The following is a 23,435-nucleotide window of genomic DNA, read 5'->3' as shown; positions in this document are numbered from 1 at the left end:
ACAACTTATAAGAAAAGGAATGTGGAGATCCAAAACTCAAAGAAATCTGTACAAGATCACATTGAATTGATGGTAGAACTGGGGCTAAAACCCAACTCTGTAATAGAAAACTGATTTTCCAGTCCATGTGGGAAAACAGAACCAATGATCACATATTTATTGCTTCCTACTCAGTAAGAGTCTGTGATGACTTAGGAGTGACAATGGAAATACAGGACACCAACTATTTCTTCGTACTTGGGCACTTGAATAATGAGAATATATTCTTTAATAAGAGGGAAAGAAAAAATCTTACCTTGAAAAAATGAAGGTGATTTGACCAACTCGGCAAGTAGAATCTGTCACCTGTGAAAAGAACATACGTAAAATTGTCTTATGACATTGCAAATCACATTACAATAAATACCAGATCATCATATACCACTCAATAGAATAAAAAGGATTCTAAGAGCCAATTTACTCTGTCAAGCAACATTTGCTATAGAATTCATGAAACAGATAATTCCTTAGCATTGTAAATGATAGAATTTCATCTGTATTATTATATTTAAAAAAAATATAACAACAAGCTGGGCACAGTGGTGCACACCTATAGTCCCAGTGCCTTGGAAGGCTGAGGCAGGAGGATCACAAGTTCAAAGCCAGCTTTAGCAACTTAGCAAGACCCTGTCTCAAAATAAACATGGGCTGTGGATGTGGCTCAGTGGTTGTAAGCCTGTGGGTTCAATCCCTAGTACCAAAAAAAAAAAAAAAAAGTCAAAAGAAAGGCTGCAGGAAGTAGCTTACGATTTGAGTACTCAGACAAATTTTCTTAGGAAGAAAGACAAATATGAAATCACACAGTAACCCTCCATAATTTAATAATAGTTCCATCTTTTTCTATTTTAGACTCAGAAATGTGTGGGCATTTTCAGAGAATTATGGGTTCAATGAACCTCTATGTACAAGATGACCAGCAGCAAGTGTTAATATAATAGTGCAGAATTGTTAAGCTCTTTGGATATGAGACTTAGATTCTAAAAGACAGAACACTTAAAAACTCTACTTGTGCTAGGCATGTAACACAGTGGTAGTGTCTATGCTTAGCATACACAAGGCCAGCACTACAAAACAAACAAAAACTCAGATACTGTAAAACATCTAAAAGATGAATCCATCTAAAAGAGGAATCATTTCTACCTAATAGGACTTTAGGATGAAAGATTTTGAACACAACACCTTAAATAGGTAACAAAATAGAAAGCCTTTTTCTTTCTATTTTAAGGCATATTTCTTTCTATTTTAACATATCCTATTGTGGAATAGTCATTAACAATAAATAAGCATTAAGTGAGCAATTAATCATAATTAGAGAATGGTCACTGATCTTCCTTGAGAAGTTTGGATCAGGAATAGCAACGATTTTAAGTAGGACAGTTATTGTTGACTTGAGAGAAATATGTAAAATTAGTTTGTAGTGACTTCTTCTACCAGCTTCCCTTCTCCTCTTTTTACTCTGTCAGGTGGCTACATGCTCTTTAATTATTACTCTTACCTGGTAATGAATATCTGATAAAAAGCTTACTGCTAGTAGTTTATGGCAGAAATCTTGCTAGGGTATTTTAAAGAAGAATTAAAAGGTTAAAAAAAGATCTTGGCAGTTCTTAATATATAGCTATAATGGCAGAATAATAAGCACTGGGGTTAGTACTTTAGACTAGAGTTTGACTCCTTGAAACTAATGACATTGCTTGAGTTATAAAGAGTAGTATGTGCCTCTGTGTGCATAGAAAGCACAATATCCTATATGAGAGCTAATCTTACATCTCTCCAATTTTTCCTTCAAAAATTAATTTCTTCCTCTCAGAAACATTCCCCCATGTTGTCTCCATCCTTGGCTTCTGGTCTCAGAGCATTTTCTTCAGGAAATTACTTTGTGGCTAAATAACTGCTCACAAATTCCAATCAGTCCCTTGGTTTTTGAATGAATTAGTAAATTAATGAATGAAAATAAAAATGTAAAATATTAATCCTGTAAGGCTGCTGAACTTTGTATGCATTCACCTACCTAAAGAGAAGAAAATGAATTGTTTCTTTGTAGTATCTTTTAGTTCTAGAATTCTAGAATTATGCAGACAGATATGTAAAAGGATAAATAGCCATGGGTCCTTACTAACTTGTAAGGAGCAAGGAAACCATATAAATTGAAGATACAGAAGAGTAATTATGGGGCTGGGGATATGGCTCAAGCGGTAGCGTGCTCGCCTGGCATGTGTGTGGCCCGGGTTCGATCCTCAGCACCACATACAAACAAAGATGTTGTGTCCGCTGAAAATTAAAAAATAAATAATAAAATTCTCTTAAAAAAAAAAAAAAGAAGAGTAATTATAAGTGCTGAATGTCCAGAGGTAAACATAAGAAAAAAGGTCCCAGAATATTGTCCTGGGCTGTATAGCAGGAACTAGATGCATGTAGCTAGTTAAAATAAAATGAAGATTATATAAAATTTAAAATTCAGTTTCTCACTCTCACTAGTCACATTTCAAGTGCTCAGTGGCCACATATGGCTAGTAACGACTGAACTGGACAGTGAATAAAATATTTTGATTATTACAAAAAGTTTTATTGAACAGCTCTTTCATTTACTGTAGTATCTTGTTCAGGATGCTGTTTAAGGGACCTCTTTATGTTAATTTTTCAATGATTTCCTCGTATCCTTTTGCTTTATAGCAATGAGAATGGAGAGAGGGGGAATGAGGGAGGAAGAAAGAGAGAAAGAGAGGGAGGGGTTTTAAAAACATTCTCTACCCTGTCCTTCTTCAATAGTGAGTATCTTGAACAAGGCTAGAAAAAAGAAAGATAAATATCTCTTCTTAAGAAGTGAGTCAGCTCTCTTTCTGCTTCCAATTTGCCATGTCCTGAGCTGCTTCCCTCTGCCATGCCCCTCAGACATGATATTCTACCTCACTTTGGGGCCCAGAGCTATGGAGTAGGAGGACCATGGACTGAATTGCTGAAACTGCTGTGGTCAAGAAAAATTGGAAAGTCACTGCTACAGGTTACCAGAATCTCACCTCACAAAAATGTTCCTGAGTGCTAGAACAAGGTAATATCTTTCTCATGATGCAAAATAATTCTTTGGAAATTGAATTATTTATCTATTTGGAAAAATGTAGTTAATAAAAAAAGAGTTTCTTCTTAAAAATAAATTTCTTGAAGTCAGATGAAGATTTCATAGAACCTTAGCCCTGCTTCATTTTATGATGAAAAATTGAGGTTCAATAAAAGCAGATGATTAGCTTAAGGTCATATAGGAGGTAAGCGGCTAGAACACGACCTAAAAGATAAATCTCCTAATTTACCTCAAATACCCTTTCCTAAGATTCTATATGCAAACAAATATGTATATGCATATATAGCCAGGGGTCTTTTCCATTTATTCTTTAAAAAATATTTATTGAATTTCATCATGTACCTAATAGGATATCACTTTCATTTGTTCTAGAAGTGATCGTAGGGTCTGAGAAAAGATGTTAGAAGGTTTTCCCAATACTTTTACTCTATCATGCTCTTTTTTTTAAAAAAAATTGTTTTTTAGTTGTTCATGAACCTTTATTTATTTTTATGTGGTGCTGACAATTGAACCCAATGCCTCACACATGCAAGGCAAGCACTCTACCACCCCAGCTTTCTATCATGTTCTTAATAAAAATTTCCCTTCAAAAAAAAAAGTAGCAGCACAAATACCACAGATATAAGATTAAAATATTTAGTAAGATACATATAGTAAGATTAAAATACATAAAACTATAAAAGAAATAAAAATTGAGCCACACGTAATGATATATTTCTGTAATCGTATGGGCACAGGAAACTGAGACAGGAGGATCGCAAGTTCAAGGCCAGCCTCAGCAACTTGGCAGGGCCCTAAGCAACTTAGTGAGACACTATCTCAAAATAAAGAGGGACGGGGGTGCTGAGGATGTGTCTCAGTGGTAAATTGCCCCGGTTTAAATCCCTAGTACCCTTGCCCCAAGAAGAAATGATAACATCATAAAAATGTCATCTGCAGGATCGCTTAGTGATATTGAAAGAATCAGAAATTAAAAAACTCAATTTTTACTATACAAGGAGATATCATTAAGCAATAAAAAGGAATGAATTATTTATACATGCACTATGTTAAGTGAAAGAAACCACAGAAACACAAGAGACCACATACGGTATTATTGAATTTATATGAAAGGTCCAGAAAAGGCAGTTCTAGAGAAAAAGAAAGTAGATTAGTGATTACCTAGAGCAGAGAGTGACAAAGGGATTCATGGTTAAGGGCATGAAAGATTTAATTGGGATAAAGAAAATATTCTGAAATTTATTTAAAACATCACTTAATTGTATACTTAAAATCAATGAATTATGAGATATGTAAAATATGCACACACATGAAGAGAATCCAAATGCACTGACTCAGCATTCTCTTCTCATCATTGTAATGCTGGAGAGTGCCCCAAACTCTGTGAATTAAAGAAGGAAAGACGACTGTTTTCTGGATTCATCTTGTGTTCGGACTATCACACATTTAATTTCTCAGCACTTCAACAAGTCAATATAATCACCCACACATACTGAAGAAATACAGCACTGCAGAACACTTACCCTCTCTAATGCCTGTAATCCCAAATCTCATGTTAATAGACAGCACTTCCTTGACTCTTCTCCAGGACCTTTTTCCCCCTTTTCTTAAGCAGTGCTAGGGGTAGAACCCAAGGCCTTTCATATTCTAGGCAAGAGCTTTACCACTGAGTTACACCCAGTCTTCCAAGACCATTTTCTTTACTCTGGTAACAATGATGGATGGCATGAAGACAAGGATTTCCCATACTTAATCAAACAAGGCAGGAAAGGCAGTACTGTAAATAACATTTCTCATAATAAAACTTTTTGTGTACATGTATAAGGAAATGGAGAAGAAGTAATGTCAATAAAATGGACAATTGTGTGGAAACAAGTTTTACATTTATTAACGTCCACGAATTCAATTAGCTAGTGCTTAGTGTAATACTCTTTATCAGAGAAATGTGAGTTTATTTTAGCATAGTATTCTTAAATATAAGCTCTGACACTGAATAAACTTACCAGTGGAGATGTGTTCTGTCCACTCTGGTTGTGTCTCATCCTTAGTTCTGTGCACAAATACCAGATGTAATTGACAGTGTAGAGAAATGAGGAAATGTAGAGTATCTAGGTTAAAAATTAAAACAATCCATCATAACTGTACCTCTCTTCCTTAAATTTATTTCATTCTTTTCCAATATGAGAGTCCTACCTGCAGGCTTATTAGTAACATACCATCTAGTATCCATATCATGTAAATCAAACACATCCAGGAATTCTACCCAGGCCTACTTAAAACATGCCCAACTTCTTTATTTTATCCTTTTGATTGTTCAGAAGAACCACAGAATTATCTACCTCTCTCCTCATCTAACTGTTCCACTTTCCTTTTTTTCTTTTTCAGTATTAAATACTGAAACTAGGGGCCTTGTGCATGATAGACAAACACTCTGCCAATGAGTCACATCCCCAGCCCTATTTTGTATTTTATTTAGAGACAGGGTCTCACTGAGTTGTATAGCGCCTTGCCTTTGCTGAGGTTGGCTTTGAACTCAGGATTCTCCTGTCTCAGCCTTCCAAAGTGCTGGGATTACAGGTGTGCACCATTGTGCCCATCTCCATTACATTTTTAATTGAAAAAGTAATAAGGATTTCCATTTTTAATAGTTGTAGCTATAAAAGTCCATTTTTCATTACTATAACAACATTTCTAAGGTGGGCTACTGTTGAAGAAAAGAGATTTATTCTGGCTCATAGTTCTGGAGGTAAAGGGTCTAGGAATCACATTTGGTGATAATCCTCTTGGTGGCAGAATTCTGGGATGGCTTAGAGCAACCTAGCAAGAGATAGGGAACACACATGTCTGCATCTGCGTCACTTTTCCTTTACTTATAAAGCCAAACCATTTCTTAAAGGCCTCATCTCTAAATATCATACTCAAATCCATGTGCAGTGACACATGCCTGTAATCCCAGAAACATGGGAAGCTGAGGCAAGAGGATTCCAAGTTCAATTGCTTAGTAAAATCTAAGCAATTTAGCAAGACCCTGTCTCAAAATAAAAATGGAAAGGATTGGGGATGTGGCTCAGCCCAAGGGTCCAATCCCCAGTACCCCTCGTACCCTAAAAAAACCAGAGTATGCTTCTATCCTCTTACTATCTAGACAATATTTTCACTACATTGTGAAGTACTAAAGCCACTGAACTGCTCATTTTAAAATGGTTAATTTTATGTTGTGTGAATTAAAACTAAAAACAATAATTTTTCAAATTTTATGCATCAAAGAATATTATCAAGAAAGTGAAAAGATCCTACTGCATGGGAGAAAGTACAATTTAAAAATCTTATATCTTGGTAACAGTCTGGTATTCAGAATATATTTAAAAATATCATAAAACTCAACAACAAAAAAACCCAATTAAAAAATGGATCAAGAACTTGAATAAACTTACAGTCAAACAAGGTATTCAAATGGCCAACAAACACAGGGAAAGATGTTCAACACTCCTAATCATTAGGAAATACAAATCAAATTGAATAATAAACAAACAAACAAACAAATAAATAAATAGTGCTAGAGATATAAAGTGTCCCTGGGTTCAATCCTCCATACCAAAAACAAACAAACAAAAAGGAAATGAAATAAATATACACACAAGGAGATACAATGAGCACCGGAGAGGATGTGGAGAAGGAGGGATCTTAGTACATTGCTGGTGGGAATGTAAAATATTAGCTGAACTGCTGTTGGTCCTTCCTCAAATAGCTTAACATAGAATCACCATATGATGCAGTCATTCCATTTTGAAATGATGGAAAGGAACTGAAAAAAAAAAAGTTGGGCATGGTGGCACATGCCAGTAATCCCAGTAACTCAGGAGGATGAGGTAGGAAGATCACAAATTTGAGGTCAGCCTCAGCAACATATTAAAGTAACTAGTGCTGAGAGCCAGCGGAATCTGTATGGCCCCTGGCATTTTGCCAACAGTATTGATTGACAGGCGAGGCATTACTATCCGCCTCTGCCGCTACTTTTGAGTTCTCGTACTACTTTCGAGTTCTCGTGGGGATTTCCAGGGATTCCCCGAGAGTTCCCATTGGTTGAGGAAGTGCAGGAGGAGGGTTTTTCCGGAGGAGATATTTCCGGCTGCCAGGTTCCTGCACCAGCCTCGTGGCATTCGGGAGATTTCCCCAGGAGCGTGTATGAGGTTTTTTCTTGCAGTTAAAAAATAAAGTTTGTTCCTGCTTCAGTGGCTCGTGATTTGTGCCCAGCCAGACTGCGGCAAACTAGTAACTTAGCAAGACTCGCTCTCAAAATTAAAAAGGGCTAGATATAGCTCAGTGGTAAAGCACCCCTGGATTAAATACCCAGTGCCAAAAATAAGATTTTTTGGGGAAAACAAACAGGTATACATATACACATGTTCATAGCAGCAATGTGCACAATGACAAAAAGGTAGAAACAGATTAAATATCAATCAATGGATGGATCGGATGAATAAGTAAATAAACTGGTATACATATATGATGGAAATGTACATGTTAAAATGAAGATAAACTTTTAAAGCATTATACTAAGTCAAAGAATCTAGACACAAAAAGTCATGCCTATTCTAAGTCAATATTATTCCACTTATATATTAAATTTTCAGAAAAGGTAAATCCATAGGGACAAAAGGCAAATTTATAGTTGCCAGGGTTGGGGGGAGATGGGAGTAAGGAGCAACTGCAAATTGATAAGTCAGTCAGAGTCTCTCTGAGTCAGTCAGTGTGTCTGTCTCTGTCTCTCTCTGTCTCTGTCTCTCTTTCTCTCTCTCTCTCTACTAGGAATTGTACCTAGGGGCACTTTACCACTTAGCTACATCCTTAACCCTTATAAATTTTTATTCTGAAACAGGGTTTCAATAAATTGTCCAGGCTGGCCTTGAATTTACAATCTTCTTGACTTAGTCCTCTGAGTAGTTGGTATTATAGGTGCACACTACCAAGCCTTGCAGTATTTCCTTTCTGAATGATGAAATTGTTTTAGAATTAGACAGAAGTGGTAACTGCACAACAATTTAAGAAGGAGACCAATATTAACAGCACCCAATGCAAACAATATACACTTTTAAACCAAATAGATCCTATTAAGGTGTAATAAACAGAAATTATGTGTTCTGTTATTGTCTACAATATAAACAGTAAGTTTGCTAAAGGGTTTACCATTTCTAATGATGGACAATAAAGGAAGAAGTAGTGTAAGATGCGAAGTTTATGAGGGAAAAGGAGAGTAGAGAGAAAAATTTATAGTAAGAGCAAAGGAGGAATTAATAGAGGTTGGCTATTAGTATGAAAGAAGTGAGAAAGAGAATCCAGGGAGACAGGTAAGAAAAAAATATATAGAGATTTTTTAAAAAGTAAAAATATAAGGTATACAACAAAACTGTAATATACTATTCAGACATCCCATTCCTCAATAAATTGATGCATGAAAAACATTTAATTCAAAGATGTGAAAGAGAGGGACAGAGAGAGAGAAAAAAGAAAGTCTCGGTGGAAAATTGAAGGATAGTTTCCATTGGCTTTCGACAATTTTCTCAGCTTCCCTTCTCTGCCAATAGGTGGGGTTGTCTGAAGTTTGATGGTAGCTCCTGTCAAGTGGGTGCCCTTCAACAGATGAATGGATAAAGAAAATGTGGTACATATACACATGGAAAATTACTCAGCCTTAAAGAAAAATGAGCCAGGGATGGTGGCGCATGCCTGTAATCCCAGTGGTTTGGGAGGCTGAGACAGTATGATTATGAGTTCAAAGACAGCCTCAGCAACTTAGTGAGACCCTAAGCAACTCAGTGAGATCCTATCTTAAATAAAATACAAAACAGGGCTGAGGATGTGGTTCAGTGGTTGACTGAAATTATGGCATTTGCCATAAATTGAAGATACAGAAGAGTAATTATGGGGCTGGGGATATGGCTCAAGCGGTAGCGCGCTCGCCTGGCATGCGTGTGGCCTGGGTTCGATCCTCAGCACCACATACCAAGAAAGATATTGTGTCCACCGAAAACAAAAAAATAAAATATTAAAAAATTCAAAAAAGAAAAATTTAACTTACATAACTAACCTCGGTCTTTAATAGTCCAGATTGAAAACCACAATGGGAACCTCATAAATCCAATAAAACAATGAGTTTGATGTCTATTATCACAATGTTACCCTAACATGGGGGGAGGTTAAGGTTTTCAATGATACAAAATTGTATATTAATGAAACTTTCTCACTCCTCTTAACAGCTCAGCCACTAATAAAAAATTCATAGGTATAGAACAACATACTGATTTATTTCTCAATATTACCAATACAAACCATACCTCCAGAGTTCCTGAAAACAATCTTATCCAACTCAGGTTTAGAAACATACTTTGCCAAAATATATGACACTAGCCAAAAGTTATAGTCTCCTCTGTGTGTAGATGAATACTTCTCAGGCATGAGACCCCAGGACAAACAAAATAGCTCCTGGCATCCAGCTATAAACCCTGGGGACCTATGTATATAAACTGTATACATCAACGCTTGGATTCAAGGACCCATAACTGTAGTACATCTTAGAGGAATAAGATTTAGCTTTTCATGTGGTGACCAGGTATACTCTGGCCACAAGGTAATTATGAGGTAATTATGCTATTGTGGCTACCCTCCCAGATATCCTCTATTATAATATCTCAAATGGCTACCTCAGGAACAATCCCTAACCTGAGATCCTTCCTACAATCATCCCTCACTAGACACACAGAACAACAAACTGAAAAAAAAATCTTATCAATATCTGATCTTAGCAAAATGGACTGGGGAGGTTACAGCCATGACAATCCTATTTTTCAAAATGGGCTGGGATTGTGGCTCAGTGGTAGAATACTCGCCTAGCATATGTGAGGCCCTGGGTTCGATCCTCAGCACCATGTACAAATAAATAAAATAAAGGTATTGTGTCCACCTACAACTGAAATACATTACATATACATACATACATATATATATATATATATATATATATATATATATATATATATTTTTTTTTTTTTTTTTTTTAATCCTAATAAGAGAGAATCACAGCCTCTGGGACAGAAGTCCCCTATGTTTCTCCTTGGCTAGCAAAGCAAAAAAACTTCATTTTTTCCCTTTTTCTCAAAACTGTATCCTCATCATTGGTTGGCACTGAGGATAAGGACTGAGTTTTCAGTAACAAACTGGCACCGCAGAATGGATCTGAGAACAGTCCCTACTCCAGCTTTCTTGGTCAGACCTGGTTCTCCAAGTAATCCCATTTCCAAGTTCAGGATGCAAGGTGGCTGGTAAAATTGTTGAGCCAACTGCTACAGACTTAGAAGAAGGCTAGGTTTGCCTTGAGTCTAATTGGAGGAGCTATTCTTATGAATAAAGGGAGAGACTGAGGGCTGTCCCAGCAGCTGCCCCTTTTGCTTTGGGGCACTCCCACCTTCTCTCCCTGAATGGTACTGGTTGCTCCTTCTTGGTCTACTTTGAGAAAAAAGAAACTGAATGCAGTAAAGTTCTGGAGACAATACTAGTCAGGCTGCACAACATGGATATTTAAAATCACTTTAAATTATTAAGATTAGATACACATAGAGGCCTTCACCTGTAATCCCAGCTACTCAGAAAAAAGGCTGAGCCAGGAAAATCACAAGTTTAAGGCCACTCTGAACATTTAGTGAGATAGTGTTTCAAAATTTTTTTAAAAAGGAGTGAGGTGGAGCTAGGGATGTAGCTCAGTGGTAAAATGTTAGCTTAGCATGTACAAGGCCCTGGGTTCAATTCCTAGTAACTAGCAACACATATATACTCACACACAAAAGGTTAACATCACAAATGTTATGCTTTATATATTTTATCCCAATTTTTTAAAAATTTATTTTAGTTACAGTTGGACGCAATACCTTTATTTCACTTATTTATTTTTATGTGGTGCTGAGGATCAAACCCAGGACCATGTGCATGTGAGGCAAGCACTCTACCGCTGAGCCACAACCCAGCCCATATTTTATCCCAATTTTTAAAAAAATTTTAAATGCCAAGCTGGTCATGGTGGCACACGCCTGTAATCCCAGCAGCTCAGGAGGCTGAGACAGAAGGATCGCAAGTTCAAAGCCAGTAGCAACTTAGTGAGGTCCTAAGCAACTCAGTAAGAATATGTCTCTAAATAAAATACAAAAAAGGGCTGTGGATGTAGCTCGGTGGTTGAATGAACCCAGGTTCAATCCTTGGTATCAAAATAAATAAATAAATAAATAAAAACCAAATGAACAAAATAAGCTATTGTGTTTAAACCCTCTCTAGTTCATCCTTGCCTCTGATTACAAATAAGAAATCTAAGAGAAACATAAAAAACGTACTTGAGTTTCTAAAAAGTAAAGAAAAACAGGTGATTTGTGGAAGTCAAACTTAAGTGAAGTACATAGAAGTGAATCTCTCAAATTTTTACACACCCCTCCACCCCATCGGACTGCCTCCAGTGTAAACCCTAGTCAAGACACCTAAAATTCTAATAAATACTCCCTTAGGACATGAGTTCTTTTTCTTTTCTTTTTTTGGTACTAGGGATTTAACCCAGGAGTGCTTTACCACTGAGACATACCTCATCCTTTTTTTTTTTCAGTTCTAGATGCACACAATATCTTTATTTATTTATCTTTATGTGGTGCGGATGATTAAACCAGTGCCTCATGCTTGAGAGGCAAGTGCTCTACAACTCCAGAGCTACAACCCCAGCCCTCCCCAGCCTTTTTTTTTTTTTAATGTTTTATTTTTAGATAGGATCTTGCCAAGTTTCTTAGGGGTTCAGTAAGTTGCTGAGGCTGGGTTCAAATCTGTGATCCTCCTGTCTCAGCCTCCAAGTCACTAGTATTACAGATGTGTGCCACAGTATATGGCAGAAAGAGATCCTTTTAGGCAGGAATGTATGGAAGGAATCCCACACGTGAGAGAGTCAGAAAAGAGCATGCCGTAATTTTGTGTGTGAATCCCACACAAGTCTCAAACTAACCTGTCTACCATGCATGTGTATGACATTACCAAATCAGCAAAGTCAAGGCTTACAGAATGAGATACAGTTAAAACACTTCCACATATGGTGATGTGAATTTATATTTTTGACCTAATCAGATTGAATGCCTACAAAACAAAAACACCAGCTATCTCCAGAAAGTTATAAAAGGACCCAGAGTATATATCACACAGTACTCACAGTGTCTAAGATGCAATCCTAAATTACTTGATATACAATGAACAGGAAAATGTGACCCATTATCATGGGGAAAGACAATCAACAGACTAGAAGTGACCAGATATTGGAAATATCAGTAAGTATTTTTAAAAGCAGTTAATACTCCATAAGGTCAAGGAAAACACATTGTAAATAATTTTGAGGGGTGCTGAAAATAGGAATGTTTGCTATCTTGAAATGTAGTGATGATTTCATGATGTTATGCATATATCAAAACTGATCAAATTGTACACCTTAAATACATATAATTTGGGGCTGGGGATGTGGCTCAAGCAGTAGCGCACTCGCCTGGCATGCGTGCAGCCCGGGTTCGATCCTCAGCACCACATACAAACAAAGATGTTGTGTCCGCCAAAAACTAAAAAATAAATATTAAAAAATTTTCTCTCTCTCCCTCTCTCTCTCTCTCTCACAACTCTCTCTTTAAAAAAAATACATATAATTTATTGTACATGTAGCTCAATACAGTTATAAAAAAAAGGTAAGATTAGTCAAATCTACATCAAAAAAGGTAGTGTTATTATTAATGGTCCAGGATTCTAATACAGGATTTTTAAATAATTTTTTTAAATTACAATATTATTTCTTTTTATGAAAAAATAATATGGCTTTAGTCTTAACTCATGAAATTATTAGCAGAATTGAGCAAAGTATGTCTCTAAGGCATTTTAAACTCATAAAATACAGGTAATATCAATGCATAAACTTCATACCATCAATTACATATTATAGGTTCAGTGTCCCTTATCTGAAATACCTGGGGATGTTTAGGATTCTGAATTTTTTCAGATTTTAGAATATTTCCACATATATAAGAAGATATGTTATGGACACAGACAAGTCTAAACATGAAATTTGTTTGTTTCATATACACCTCTTATACAAGCTCAAAGGTAATTTTATACAAAAGTTTTACATGTTTGAATGTATCTGCATTTTTATTGCAAACTATCACATGAGGTGAGGTGTGGAATTTTCCACAGTTTCAGATTTTGGTGCATTTCAGATTTCTAAATTAGGGATGCTCAGCCTCCTACTAAATTGAAAGAAATCTCTCCTCTAATAACAAATTCTAGAATACCCAGCAATGGGTATACACTGCATTTTAACCTCTACTTTTTTCATGTTGTGAGTCTCAGAAATTACAAGGGTCATATACTAAGGGTACTATGCAGCATGCATCAATAAAATCCATAGAAGGGGCTGGCGGAAAAGCTCAACAGCACAGTGCTGGCCTAGCATGCATGAGGCCTGGGTTTGATCTCCAGCACTTAAAAAAAAAATCTTGAAAGTTACATATATGACCCATTATATGATTATCTGTAGTATTTTTGAAACCTGATGTGTATTATATTCCCATAATACAAAACCATGCAGTCATTTCAAAAGATGTTGTAGAAAAATATTTCATAACAGCTTAGGCCTATAATCCTAGCAACCTTCACTAAAGTGAAGAGACACATCATGCTCATGGGTTATAAGATGCAATATTATAAAAATGTCAGTTCTGGGGCTGGGGCTATGGCTCAGCAGTAGAGCACTTGCCTGGGTTTGATTCTTGGCATCATATATAAACTTGCAATCCTCCTGCCTTAGCTTCCCAAGTCATTGGGATTCCAGCCATGTGCCACCATGCCTAGCTTATTTTATATATTTAAAAATATACATTGAGGCCTGGGATTGTGGCTCAGTGGTAGAGTGCTTGCCTAGTATATGTGAAGCACTGGGTTGCATATAAATAAGTAAATAAAATAAAGGTCCATCAACAATTAATAAAAATATTTAAACAAGTATATATATACATATTCAGAAAATAATCATAAGAATATATATTTAAAATATTAAAGCGTGATTATAGCTGGCTGATTTTTTAATTACCTAATTTACCCTTATGCTTCTCGGAATTGTCCAAAATTTCTATGATAAATAAATAGTTCTTTTTAGACAAAAAAGATAAAAGGTATTGTTTCAAAGTGTAACAATAAACAAATTGGTCTCCATTCCCACGATGGATCACTCTTGCTTTCTTTGCTTCCTACCCTGAGTGTGCCTTATTTTCAAGGTGTGGTCAGTCTAGTAGTGCTTACCTGTCCAAGTGCTTGCAAGTTATAGCAGATAATGTCCTTATTGGCTATTGAAGTTTCATAGAGAAGTGCCTCAGTAAGCCAGCAAATTCCCAGTAGCAGGTCAGAGAAGCTCAGACAAAAAAGTGGCCTTATCTGTCAAAAGTCACAAAATTCTCATTTCAAGTAATGTAATTATGTGAACAATTAATTATTTTTACATTTTATGCTTCAAGTAGAAAATTGGATGTTAATTTGCCAGGGCATCAGTCATTGGTTGATCAAAGGGAATGAATGTCAAGGAAGACTCTAAATAGGAGTGCATCTTTAATCACAATATCTCAACCATACTGGAGTTGAAGTACTCATGGATGGATTAGCACTGATCTTACTCCTAGGGACACTCCTTTCTCAGATATACAGGATTAAATAAAGAATGGAAGACAAACAAATTCTGTGGTGAGACACACCACAAATGAACAACTGAAGAGCTCTAGATGTATAGCCAACATCTTCTAAAATTAGAAAATGAGATCATAGGCTAAGTGTTTAGGTGTGCAGTTGAGGACTTTAAATAAAATGAAAATATGTTCCCTTTCAATTTCTGACCATGTTGATGAAGTTTGTCCCCTTACTTTTTTGTATCCTTTTCCTTTTAGCCTACCCATTCCCATTTATTTTAAAGTAATTTTGATTCATCTATGGGAAAAATTATAAAATATTTATTGAGAGACTAAAGAAAAAACTAAAGTGAAGTTTTTGCATCTTATAACTCATCATGCTCATGAGTTATAAGATGCAATATTATAAAAATGTCAGTTCTGGGGCTGGGGCTATGGCTCAGCAATAGAGTACCTGCCTGGCCTGCAGGAGGCACTGGGTTTGATTCTTGGCACCATATATGAATAAATAAAATAAAGATCTATCAACAACTAATAAAATATTTTTTTAAAAAAATGACAGGGCATCAGTCATTTAAAAAAAAGTGAGTTCTCCCTAAATTGATCTATGGATTAAATGCAATCACAATTAAATCTAAACTGATTTTGCTGTGGAACTTAATAGGCCAACTTAAATCTGATGCAGAAATATGAAATATCAAGATAACCAAGAAACTCTCAAAGAAAAAGGAGAAGTAAAACTTACTCCCATCACAACTTAAGATTTCATATATAACTAGAGTGCAGATACTGTGTATTAGCATAGGAATGGAAAAATTGACAAATTAGAAGAGAAATGTCAGCTCAAAACAAACCCAAGTATATATACATATGAATCTTAGATATAAGTGGCTTTTTATTTTTAAAAATATCTATTTTTTAGTTGTAGTTGAACGCAATTTCTTTTTTTTTATTTATCTTTATGTGGCCTCGCACATGCTAGGTGAGTACTCTACTGCTGAGCCACAACCCCAGACCCCCAAAAGTGGCTTTTTCAATCAGTGGAGAAAAGAGTAGTCTTTTTAAAACATGATGCTAGAACAATTAGGTATCTACAAGGGAAGTAAACAAATTTGGACCCCCATTTTTTTTTTTTTTTGTTACCAGGGATTGAACTCAGGGGCACTCAAACACTGAGTCACATCCCCAGCCCTATTTTGTATTTTATTTAAAGACAGGATCTCACTGAGTTGCTTAGCGCCTCACTTTTGCTGAGGTTGGCTTTGAACTGGCGATCCTCCTGCCTCACCCTCCACAGCCGGCAGGATGTGCCACCATGCCCTGCTTGGTACCTCCATGCCCTACTTTATACCTCCTACTATACTCAAAAAATCAGTTTCTTAAATAATATAGAAGAATGCCTTCAACCTCTGATTAGTGAAATTTTCCTAAACAAAACACAAAAGGCTCTAAAAGAGAATTTAAAAATTCAGGGGGAGGGCCTGGTCTGTCAGCTCAAGGGTCTGCAGCTGATTGCTTGGATGGCACAGTGTTTCTATGGTAGAATGCTTGCCTCGCACGTGTGTGAGGCACTAGGTTGGACCCTCAGCCAAGGTATTGTGTCCACCTAATATATATATATATATATACACACACACACACACACACACACACACATATACATACACACACACACATATATAAATATAAATAAATAAAATTCAGGTGAATCCCAGAAGAAGATGGCAGAAGCAAGGTAGGCAACAGTCCTGATCTCCTCAAAACACAGAAAGGAGGCAGTGGAGGAAAGGCAGAATTGAGAGGTGCGTGACAAAATAAATGCTCTAAGACTCAATATTGGAGACCTGGAGAGACTGGAAGATAGGGTACCAGAGCAGAAAACAAACAATGCCCTAACCACCTCCCAATCCTAAAATGGTGGATGAGAAGCATGATAGGGGCATCAGAGAGAGAAAAGAGGGGAAGAGACACTCTCTTAAGCTTACCCATTTAAAAATGGTTGAAAAGACAGACAAAACTAAAAGCACAACTGTATAAGAAGGCTCCTTAAAACAGCACAAACATGCATGCCTATAATCCCAGGAGCTCAGGAGGCTAAGGCAGGAGTATCCCAAGTTCAAATCCACCCTCAGCAAAACTGAGGCAGTAAGCAACTCAGTGAGACCCTGTCTCTAAATAAAATACAAAATAGGGCTGGGGATGTAGTTCACTGGCCGAATGAATGCCCCTGAATTCAGACCCTGGTATTCTCGATCCACCCACCCCCCACCCACCCCCCTACAAACAAAAAAACCAGCACAAACAGCTTAAAACCAAATTGTGAAAAGAAAGCTGGGGGTCTGCAGCCATCCTGTGGAGCCATTAGCCAACTAGTCACTCTCTTAAATTAGCACACTATTTTCCCATGCCTGACAGCTGCAAACTAAACCAGAGGGAAGTCCCCTGCAGTAGGACCTCTTAAATACCTGGCCAACAAGAACTTCTAGAAGAACCACTACTAGCTGTAAATTGCTGAAATCGCCCTCCCCATTCCTCCAATGCAAACAAGGGGAACAGAGCAGGCTGGAGGAGACCTGGCTCACAGAAGTGTGCATCCAGCCCTGCTCAGTCTCTGTGACCCAGGCAAGGGCAAAAAGCTCTGCAGAGCCTCCTGTTGCTTGCTCACCTCAGACAGAGGCAACAAAGCTTTGGCCCCTAACAAAGGAAGGCTGATTCACCAGGCTCCCAACCACTGACACTGGGGAAAGGCACCATAGGAAGTCCAGGGATAGTCCCCAGGATCTGGACTGCAGGGCCAGGATCACAGGGCCTACCAGAAGGATAGTTGTCTGAATATACAGTGGCACAGAGACCCAACAGAAAGAGGCTGATATCAGCTTTAACAGGTACACCGCCTGAACTGTGATTATAACTGGCAAGTGACCAGGAATTATTTGAATATTTAAGGATCTTTGCATTGTACTAAGCAAGCAGAGGGAATCAACACACAACATTCACAACCTGGGCAGTGGAAACTAGAGTCCAGGTGAACCACTGAAAACTCTAAGTTATGGTATTTCAGAGAGCAGCATTGGCTGGGGAATACTTCTGCACCACGGATCATGGGCGGAAGATCCACAGCCAGAGTTCCTGCACCCACATAAAGGAACCAAGACCTTCATTACCATGAAAACCATCCAATAGAGGGGAATGGGTGCACAGTGACATATAGCAACCACAGGGACAAGCCAGAGCCTACGTCCTGAAATACAAACACTAACTACTACTAACTACTACTAACTACTACTAACTACTACTACTACTACTAACTACTACTAACTACTACTAACTACTACTAACTACTACTAACTACTAACACTGTACCATCCAAGCAGTCAGCTGAAGGCCCTTGAGCTGACAAACCAGAAACTGATGGAAGGACATTCATAACAAGTAGGAAATTGGTCCCCATCCCCCTGCAACTTAGGACAGAACCACAGCCAAAAACTGATGGACATCTTTTAAATGTCCAAACACCAATGAAAGCCAAATTCAACAAGAATTTTCTTCACCTAGATATTGTATACTATAAACAACTCTAAAGTCAACTTTGATCATATAAATAATTCCTTAATTTGAATAACTGTTAACCCAATAGCCAATATTGTACCTACAACCCATTTGAATGTATTTAATCTAGTGGCTTAAAGCATTAATTGGAATCAATCTTCCTATCTTTGTTTTCCCAGCTCTAGTTTATACCTGCTTCTCTACAACCTCAATTAATACCCATCCCTCTCTCTCCTTTCTATCTTGGTGTAAATTACCCTTTTACAGCTTCTTCTTCTCCTTTTTCGATTCTATTTGCCCAATCTTATTCCTCCCTCCTTTGAGCCTTCACTTAAAGGTATAATAAGTTTACTAAACTTAACAACTAATTTTTTGACCTGTTCCAGAACTTTATTATAGGTTAAATGAATACGAGAAATAGCAGAGATCAACTGCAACAAGTTTTTGTTCCTATAAGGCTAAACAGAATGAAGTCTGGCTCAGAAGTGACTATAGTAAATAGGGCTCGGGCTGATATTGGGATCAGCAGAGGTCACATGTTGAATTAAAATTTCATTATGTGGATTTTCACATGACACAGAGCTCTTAAGAGGCTCACAAAGTAGTCCTTCACTTAAAAGAAGTCAAAACCATACTGATAGATAGGTAGACATATAAACAGTAAGATAAAACAAGAGAATAAACCATCCCAAACAACCCAAAATGTTTCAACAGAATTCACTGACACTACAGTGGAGGAAATTTCAGAGAAGGAATTTAGAAAGTTCATAATTAAACAGTTCTATGAGGTAAAAGACAATGTAAGGAGTGAAATCAGAGAGAAAATACAGAAAGTGAAAGATTACTTCAATAAAGATATAGAGATTCTGAAAAAGAATCAAACAGAAATCCTTGAAATGAAGAAATCAATAAACCAAATTAAAAATTCAGTGGATGGGCTGGGGTTGTGGCTCAGCAGTAGTGCATTTGCCTAGTGCATCCGAGGCCATGGGTTCTATCCTCAGCACCACATACAAATAAATAAAATGAAAATATTGTGTCCAACTACAACTAAAAAATAAATATTAAAAAAAATTCAATGGAAATAATCACTAATAGACTAGATTTGTTTGAAGACAGATTTTCAGGCCTCCAAGACAAAGTATACAATCTTGAAAATAAAATTGACCACAGAGAAAAGATGTTAAGAGACCATGAACATAATATTCAAGAAATATGAGATAACATTAAAAGGCCAAATTTAAGACTCATCAGAAGAGATGAAGGCTCTGAAATACAAATAAAAGAATGCACAATCTTTTCAATGAAATACCAGAAAATTTCCTAAACTTTAAGAATGAAATGGAAATTCAAATATAGGAAGCATGTAGGACTCAAAATATATAAAATCACAATAGATCCACTCCAAGACATATTATTATGAAAATGCCCAACATACAGAATAAGGACAGAAGCCAGGCATAGTGACACACTCCTATAATCCTAGCGGCTTGGGAGGCTGAGGGAGGAGGATCATGAGTTCAAAGCCAGCCTCAGCAATTTAGCAAGACCCTAATCAACTTAGCGAGACCCTGTCTCTAAATAAAATATAAAAAAGGGCTGGGGATATGGCTCAGTGCCCTCAAGTTCAATCTCTGGTACCAAAAAAAAAAAAAAAAGAATCAAATAGACCACAATACTGGGTGACTTTAACATGCTTCTCTCATCACTGAATTGATCACCAAAAAAAAAAAATTAATAAAGATGCTAAAAAAAACCTAAAAAATATAGCTAGCAATTTGGACTTAACAGATATCTACAGAATATTTCATACACTAATGACTGAATTCACTTTCTTCTCAGGAATACATGGAACATTTTCTAAAATAAACCATATTTTAGACCACACAGCAAATCTTAGCAAAGATAATATCATGCATTCTATCAGATCATAATGGAATGAAATTAGAAGTTAACAAGATAAAAGATAGAATCTACTAGGGGCCAGGGTTGTGGCTCAGAGGTAGAGCGCTTGCCTAGCATGTGGGCCCTGGGTTCAATCCTCAGCACCACATAAAAATAAATAAATAAAACAAAGATATTGTGTCCAACTACAACTAAAAAGCAAATATTAAAAAATAGAAACTGACACCTGGAGACTAATATACTTATGAATGATAAATGGATAGCAGAAGAATCATGAGAGAAATAAACAAATGAGAATAGTAATACAATATATCAAAATCTCTGGATACTATGAAAACAGTTCTAGGAGAATAGTTCATATCATTGAGCTCATACATTAAAAGAATACAAAGACATCAAATAAATAATCTAACATTACATCTCAAGGCCCTAGAAAACGAGAAACATATCAACACCAAAATCAGTAGAAGATAGGAAAAGAATTAAAATCAGAGCCAAAATCAATGAAATTGAAGGTTAAAAAAATCAAAAGATCAATGAAACAGAAAGTTGTTTTTTTTTTAAGAATAAGCAAAATGGGGCTGGGGATGTGGCTCAAGCGGTAGCGTGCTCGCCTGGCATGCGTGAGGCCCGGGTTCGATCCTCAGCACCACATACAAACAAAGATGTTGTATCCGCCGATAACTAAAAAATAAATATATAAAAAAAAAGAATAAGCAAAATGGACAACCCCTTATACAAGCTAACAAAAAAAGGAAAAAAACTCAAATTATTAAAATCCAGGATGAAAAAGGAAATATCCTCATTGACACTACTAAAATCCAGAGGATGATCAGAAACTGTTTTGAAAATTTTTACTCAAATAAGCTAGAAAGTCTTGAAGACATGGACAAATTCCTAGAGATTCATGACCTACCCAAATTGAACAAGGAGAATACAGAAAACTTTAACAGATTAGTTTCAAGTAATGAATTGAAGCCTTCCATCAAAGAAAAGCTCAGGACTGGATGGATTCTCAGCCAAGTTCTACCAGAGCTTTAAGGAAGAACTAATACCAGTCCTCCTCAAAATTTTCCATGAAATAGAAAAGAAGGAACTCCTTCAAACTCATTCTATGAAGCCAGTATCACCTTGCTACCAAAATCAAACAAAGACACATCAAAGAAAGAAAACCTCCTTGATGAACACAGATGCAAAAATCCTTTTTTCCTTCTCTTTTTGTTTTTCTTTTTGGTACTGGGAATTAACCCAGGGGTGCTTTACCACTGCGCTACATCCCATCTTTTTTTGTTTTTTATTTTGAGACAGGGTGTCACTAAGTTGCTTAGGACTAAATTGCTGAGGCTGGCCTTGAATCTGTGATCCTCCTGCCTCAGCCTCCAAAGTTGCTGAGATTACAAGTGTGTGTCCAATGCCTGGCAATGCAAAAATTCTTAATAAAATACTGGCAAGGGCTGGGGTTGTGGCTCAGTGGTAAAGCACTTGCCTAGCATGTGTGAGGCACTGGGTTTGATCCTCAGCACCGTAAAATAAATAAATAAATAAACAAGCAAGCAAACAAATAAATAAATAAAAGTATTCAAAATAAAAACAAAACAAAAAAACCCAAACTGCCAAACCACATATAAAAACACATTACATGGGCTGGGGCTGGGGCTCAAGCATGCGTACGGCCCGGGTTCGATCCTCAGCACCACATACAAAGATGTCACGTCCGCCGAAAACTGAAAAACAAAATTAAAATTCTCTCTCTCTCTCACTCTCTCTCTCTCTCTCTCTCTCTCTCTCGATAAAAAAATCAATCAAACAAACAAACAAACAAAAAACACATTACAAAGATAGTACACCATGATCAAGTGGATTTAATCCCAGGGATTTCAAGATTGGTTCAACATATGGAAATCAATAAATGTAATTCACTACATAAACAGACTTAAAAACAAGAATCATATGATTATCTCAATAAATGCACAAAAAGCATTTGACAAAGTATAGCACCCATTCATGTTTAAAACACTAGAAAACATAGGAATAGAAGGAATAATATTGTAAAGGCTATACACAATAAACCCAAGGCCAATGTTATTTTGAATGGAGAAAAACTGAAAGCATTTCCTGTAAAAACAGGAACAAGACAGATGGCTACTTTCACCACTTCTATGCAACACAGTCCTTGAAATTCTAGCCAGAGCAATTAGGCAAGAGAAGGAAATTAAAGGGATACAAATAGGAAAAGAAAAATTTGAATTATCTGTTTGCCATTCTATATTTAGAAGACCCAAAAAACTCCACCAAAAGACTTTTAGAACTCATAAATGAATTCAGCAAAGTGGCAGGATGCAAAATCAACACCCATAAATGAACCATGTTCTTATACTCCAATGATGATTCTGCTGAAAAATAAATCAGAAAAACTATCCCATTCACAATAGCCTCAAAAAAGAAAATGAAATACATGGAAACCAATTTAACAAAAAAGATGAAGGATCTCTATAATGAAAACTATAGAACACTAGATAAAGAAACTAAAGATCTTAGAAGATAGAAAGACACCCCCCACAATGTTCTTGGATAGGCAGAATTAATATTGTCAAAATGGCCATACTATCAAAAGTGCTATACACATTTAATGCAATTCCCATCAAAATTCCAATAACATTCTTCATAGAAACAGAAAAATCAGTCATGAAATTCATTTGTAAAAATAAGAGACCCAACAAAGGGGGAAGATGGCCGCGAAGGGAGTGCAGTAACTCCGTGTACTGCGTCACTATGAGGGAAAATGACGAGTTAGAACGGCTAAAAGCTATCTTGTTAGGAATTTCCAGCAAAATTGGGGTGCTCCAAAACCTAGTGGAAGGATTTTCATCGCACGAGGATCAGCTTCAGGGGCTCAAACTCGAGCGATCTGTCCGTACAGAGCGCTGCTTGTTCGGCAGATCGCCCCGCGGCTGGAGTCTGCGGCGCGCACTGGGAAACGACGGGCTGGTGGCGCAGAGATACAGCGATGCTGATTCTGCGGGCTCCTGCCAGCTAGGCATTTGCTGAGCTCGGAGCTGAATTCTGGGTTGGAGACGGGGGAAGGAAACGGTCCAGTTCGGTTCTCCACACCGGTCAGACCACGGAGGAAGCCAGCG

At 36.9% G+C, this 23,435-nt stretch overlaps 1 protein-coding gene across 7 annotated transcripts in view; it reads right to left on the bottom strand.

Moving 5' to 3' along the window:
* Nucleotides 1-23,435, bottom strand: part of Tmem116 (transmembrane protein 116) — a 94,075-nt gene that overhangs the window by 51,217 nt on the left and 19,423 nt on the right. For all 7 annotated transcript variants that reach the window (XR_013092363.1, XM_076866866.1, XM_076866876.1 and 4 more), the window contains 3 exons: nucleotides 14,468-14,599; nucleotides 5,116-5,220; nucleotides 296-345 (listed from right to left, as the gene is read on the bottom strand). Coding sequence is in view for 6 of the 7 variants with exons in the window: in XM_076866866.1 (XP_076722981.1) it covers nucleotides 296-345; nucleotides 5,116-5,220; nucleotides 14,468-14,599 (287 nt within the window). In the remaining variant the exon portion in view is untranslated. The remainder of the gene's footprint in view (nucleotides 1-295; nucleotides 346-5,115; nucleotides 5,221-14,467; nucleotides 14,600-23,435) is intronic.

The sequence above is a fragment of the Callospermophilus lateralis genome, chromosome 1, assembly GCF_048772815.1.
Source record: "Callospermophilus lateralis isolate mCalLat2 chromosome 1, mCalLat2.hap1, whole genome shotgun sequence".
Classification (NCBI taxonomy): domain Eukaryota; kingdom Metazoa; phylum Chordata; class Mammalia; order Rodentia; family Sciuridae; genus Callospermophilus; species Callospermophilus lateralis.
Note: the sequence above shows the minus strand (reverse complement) of the source record. Positions and strands in the feature narration are given on the sequence as shown.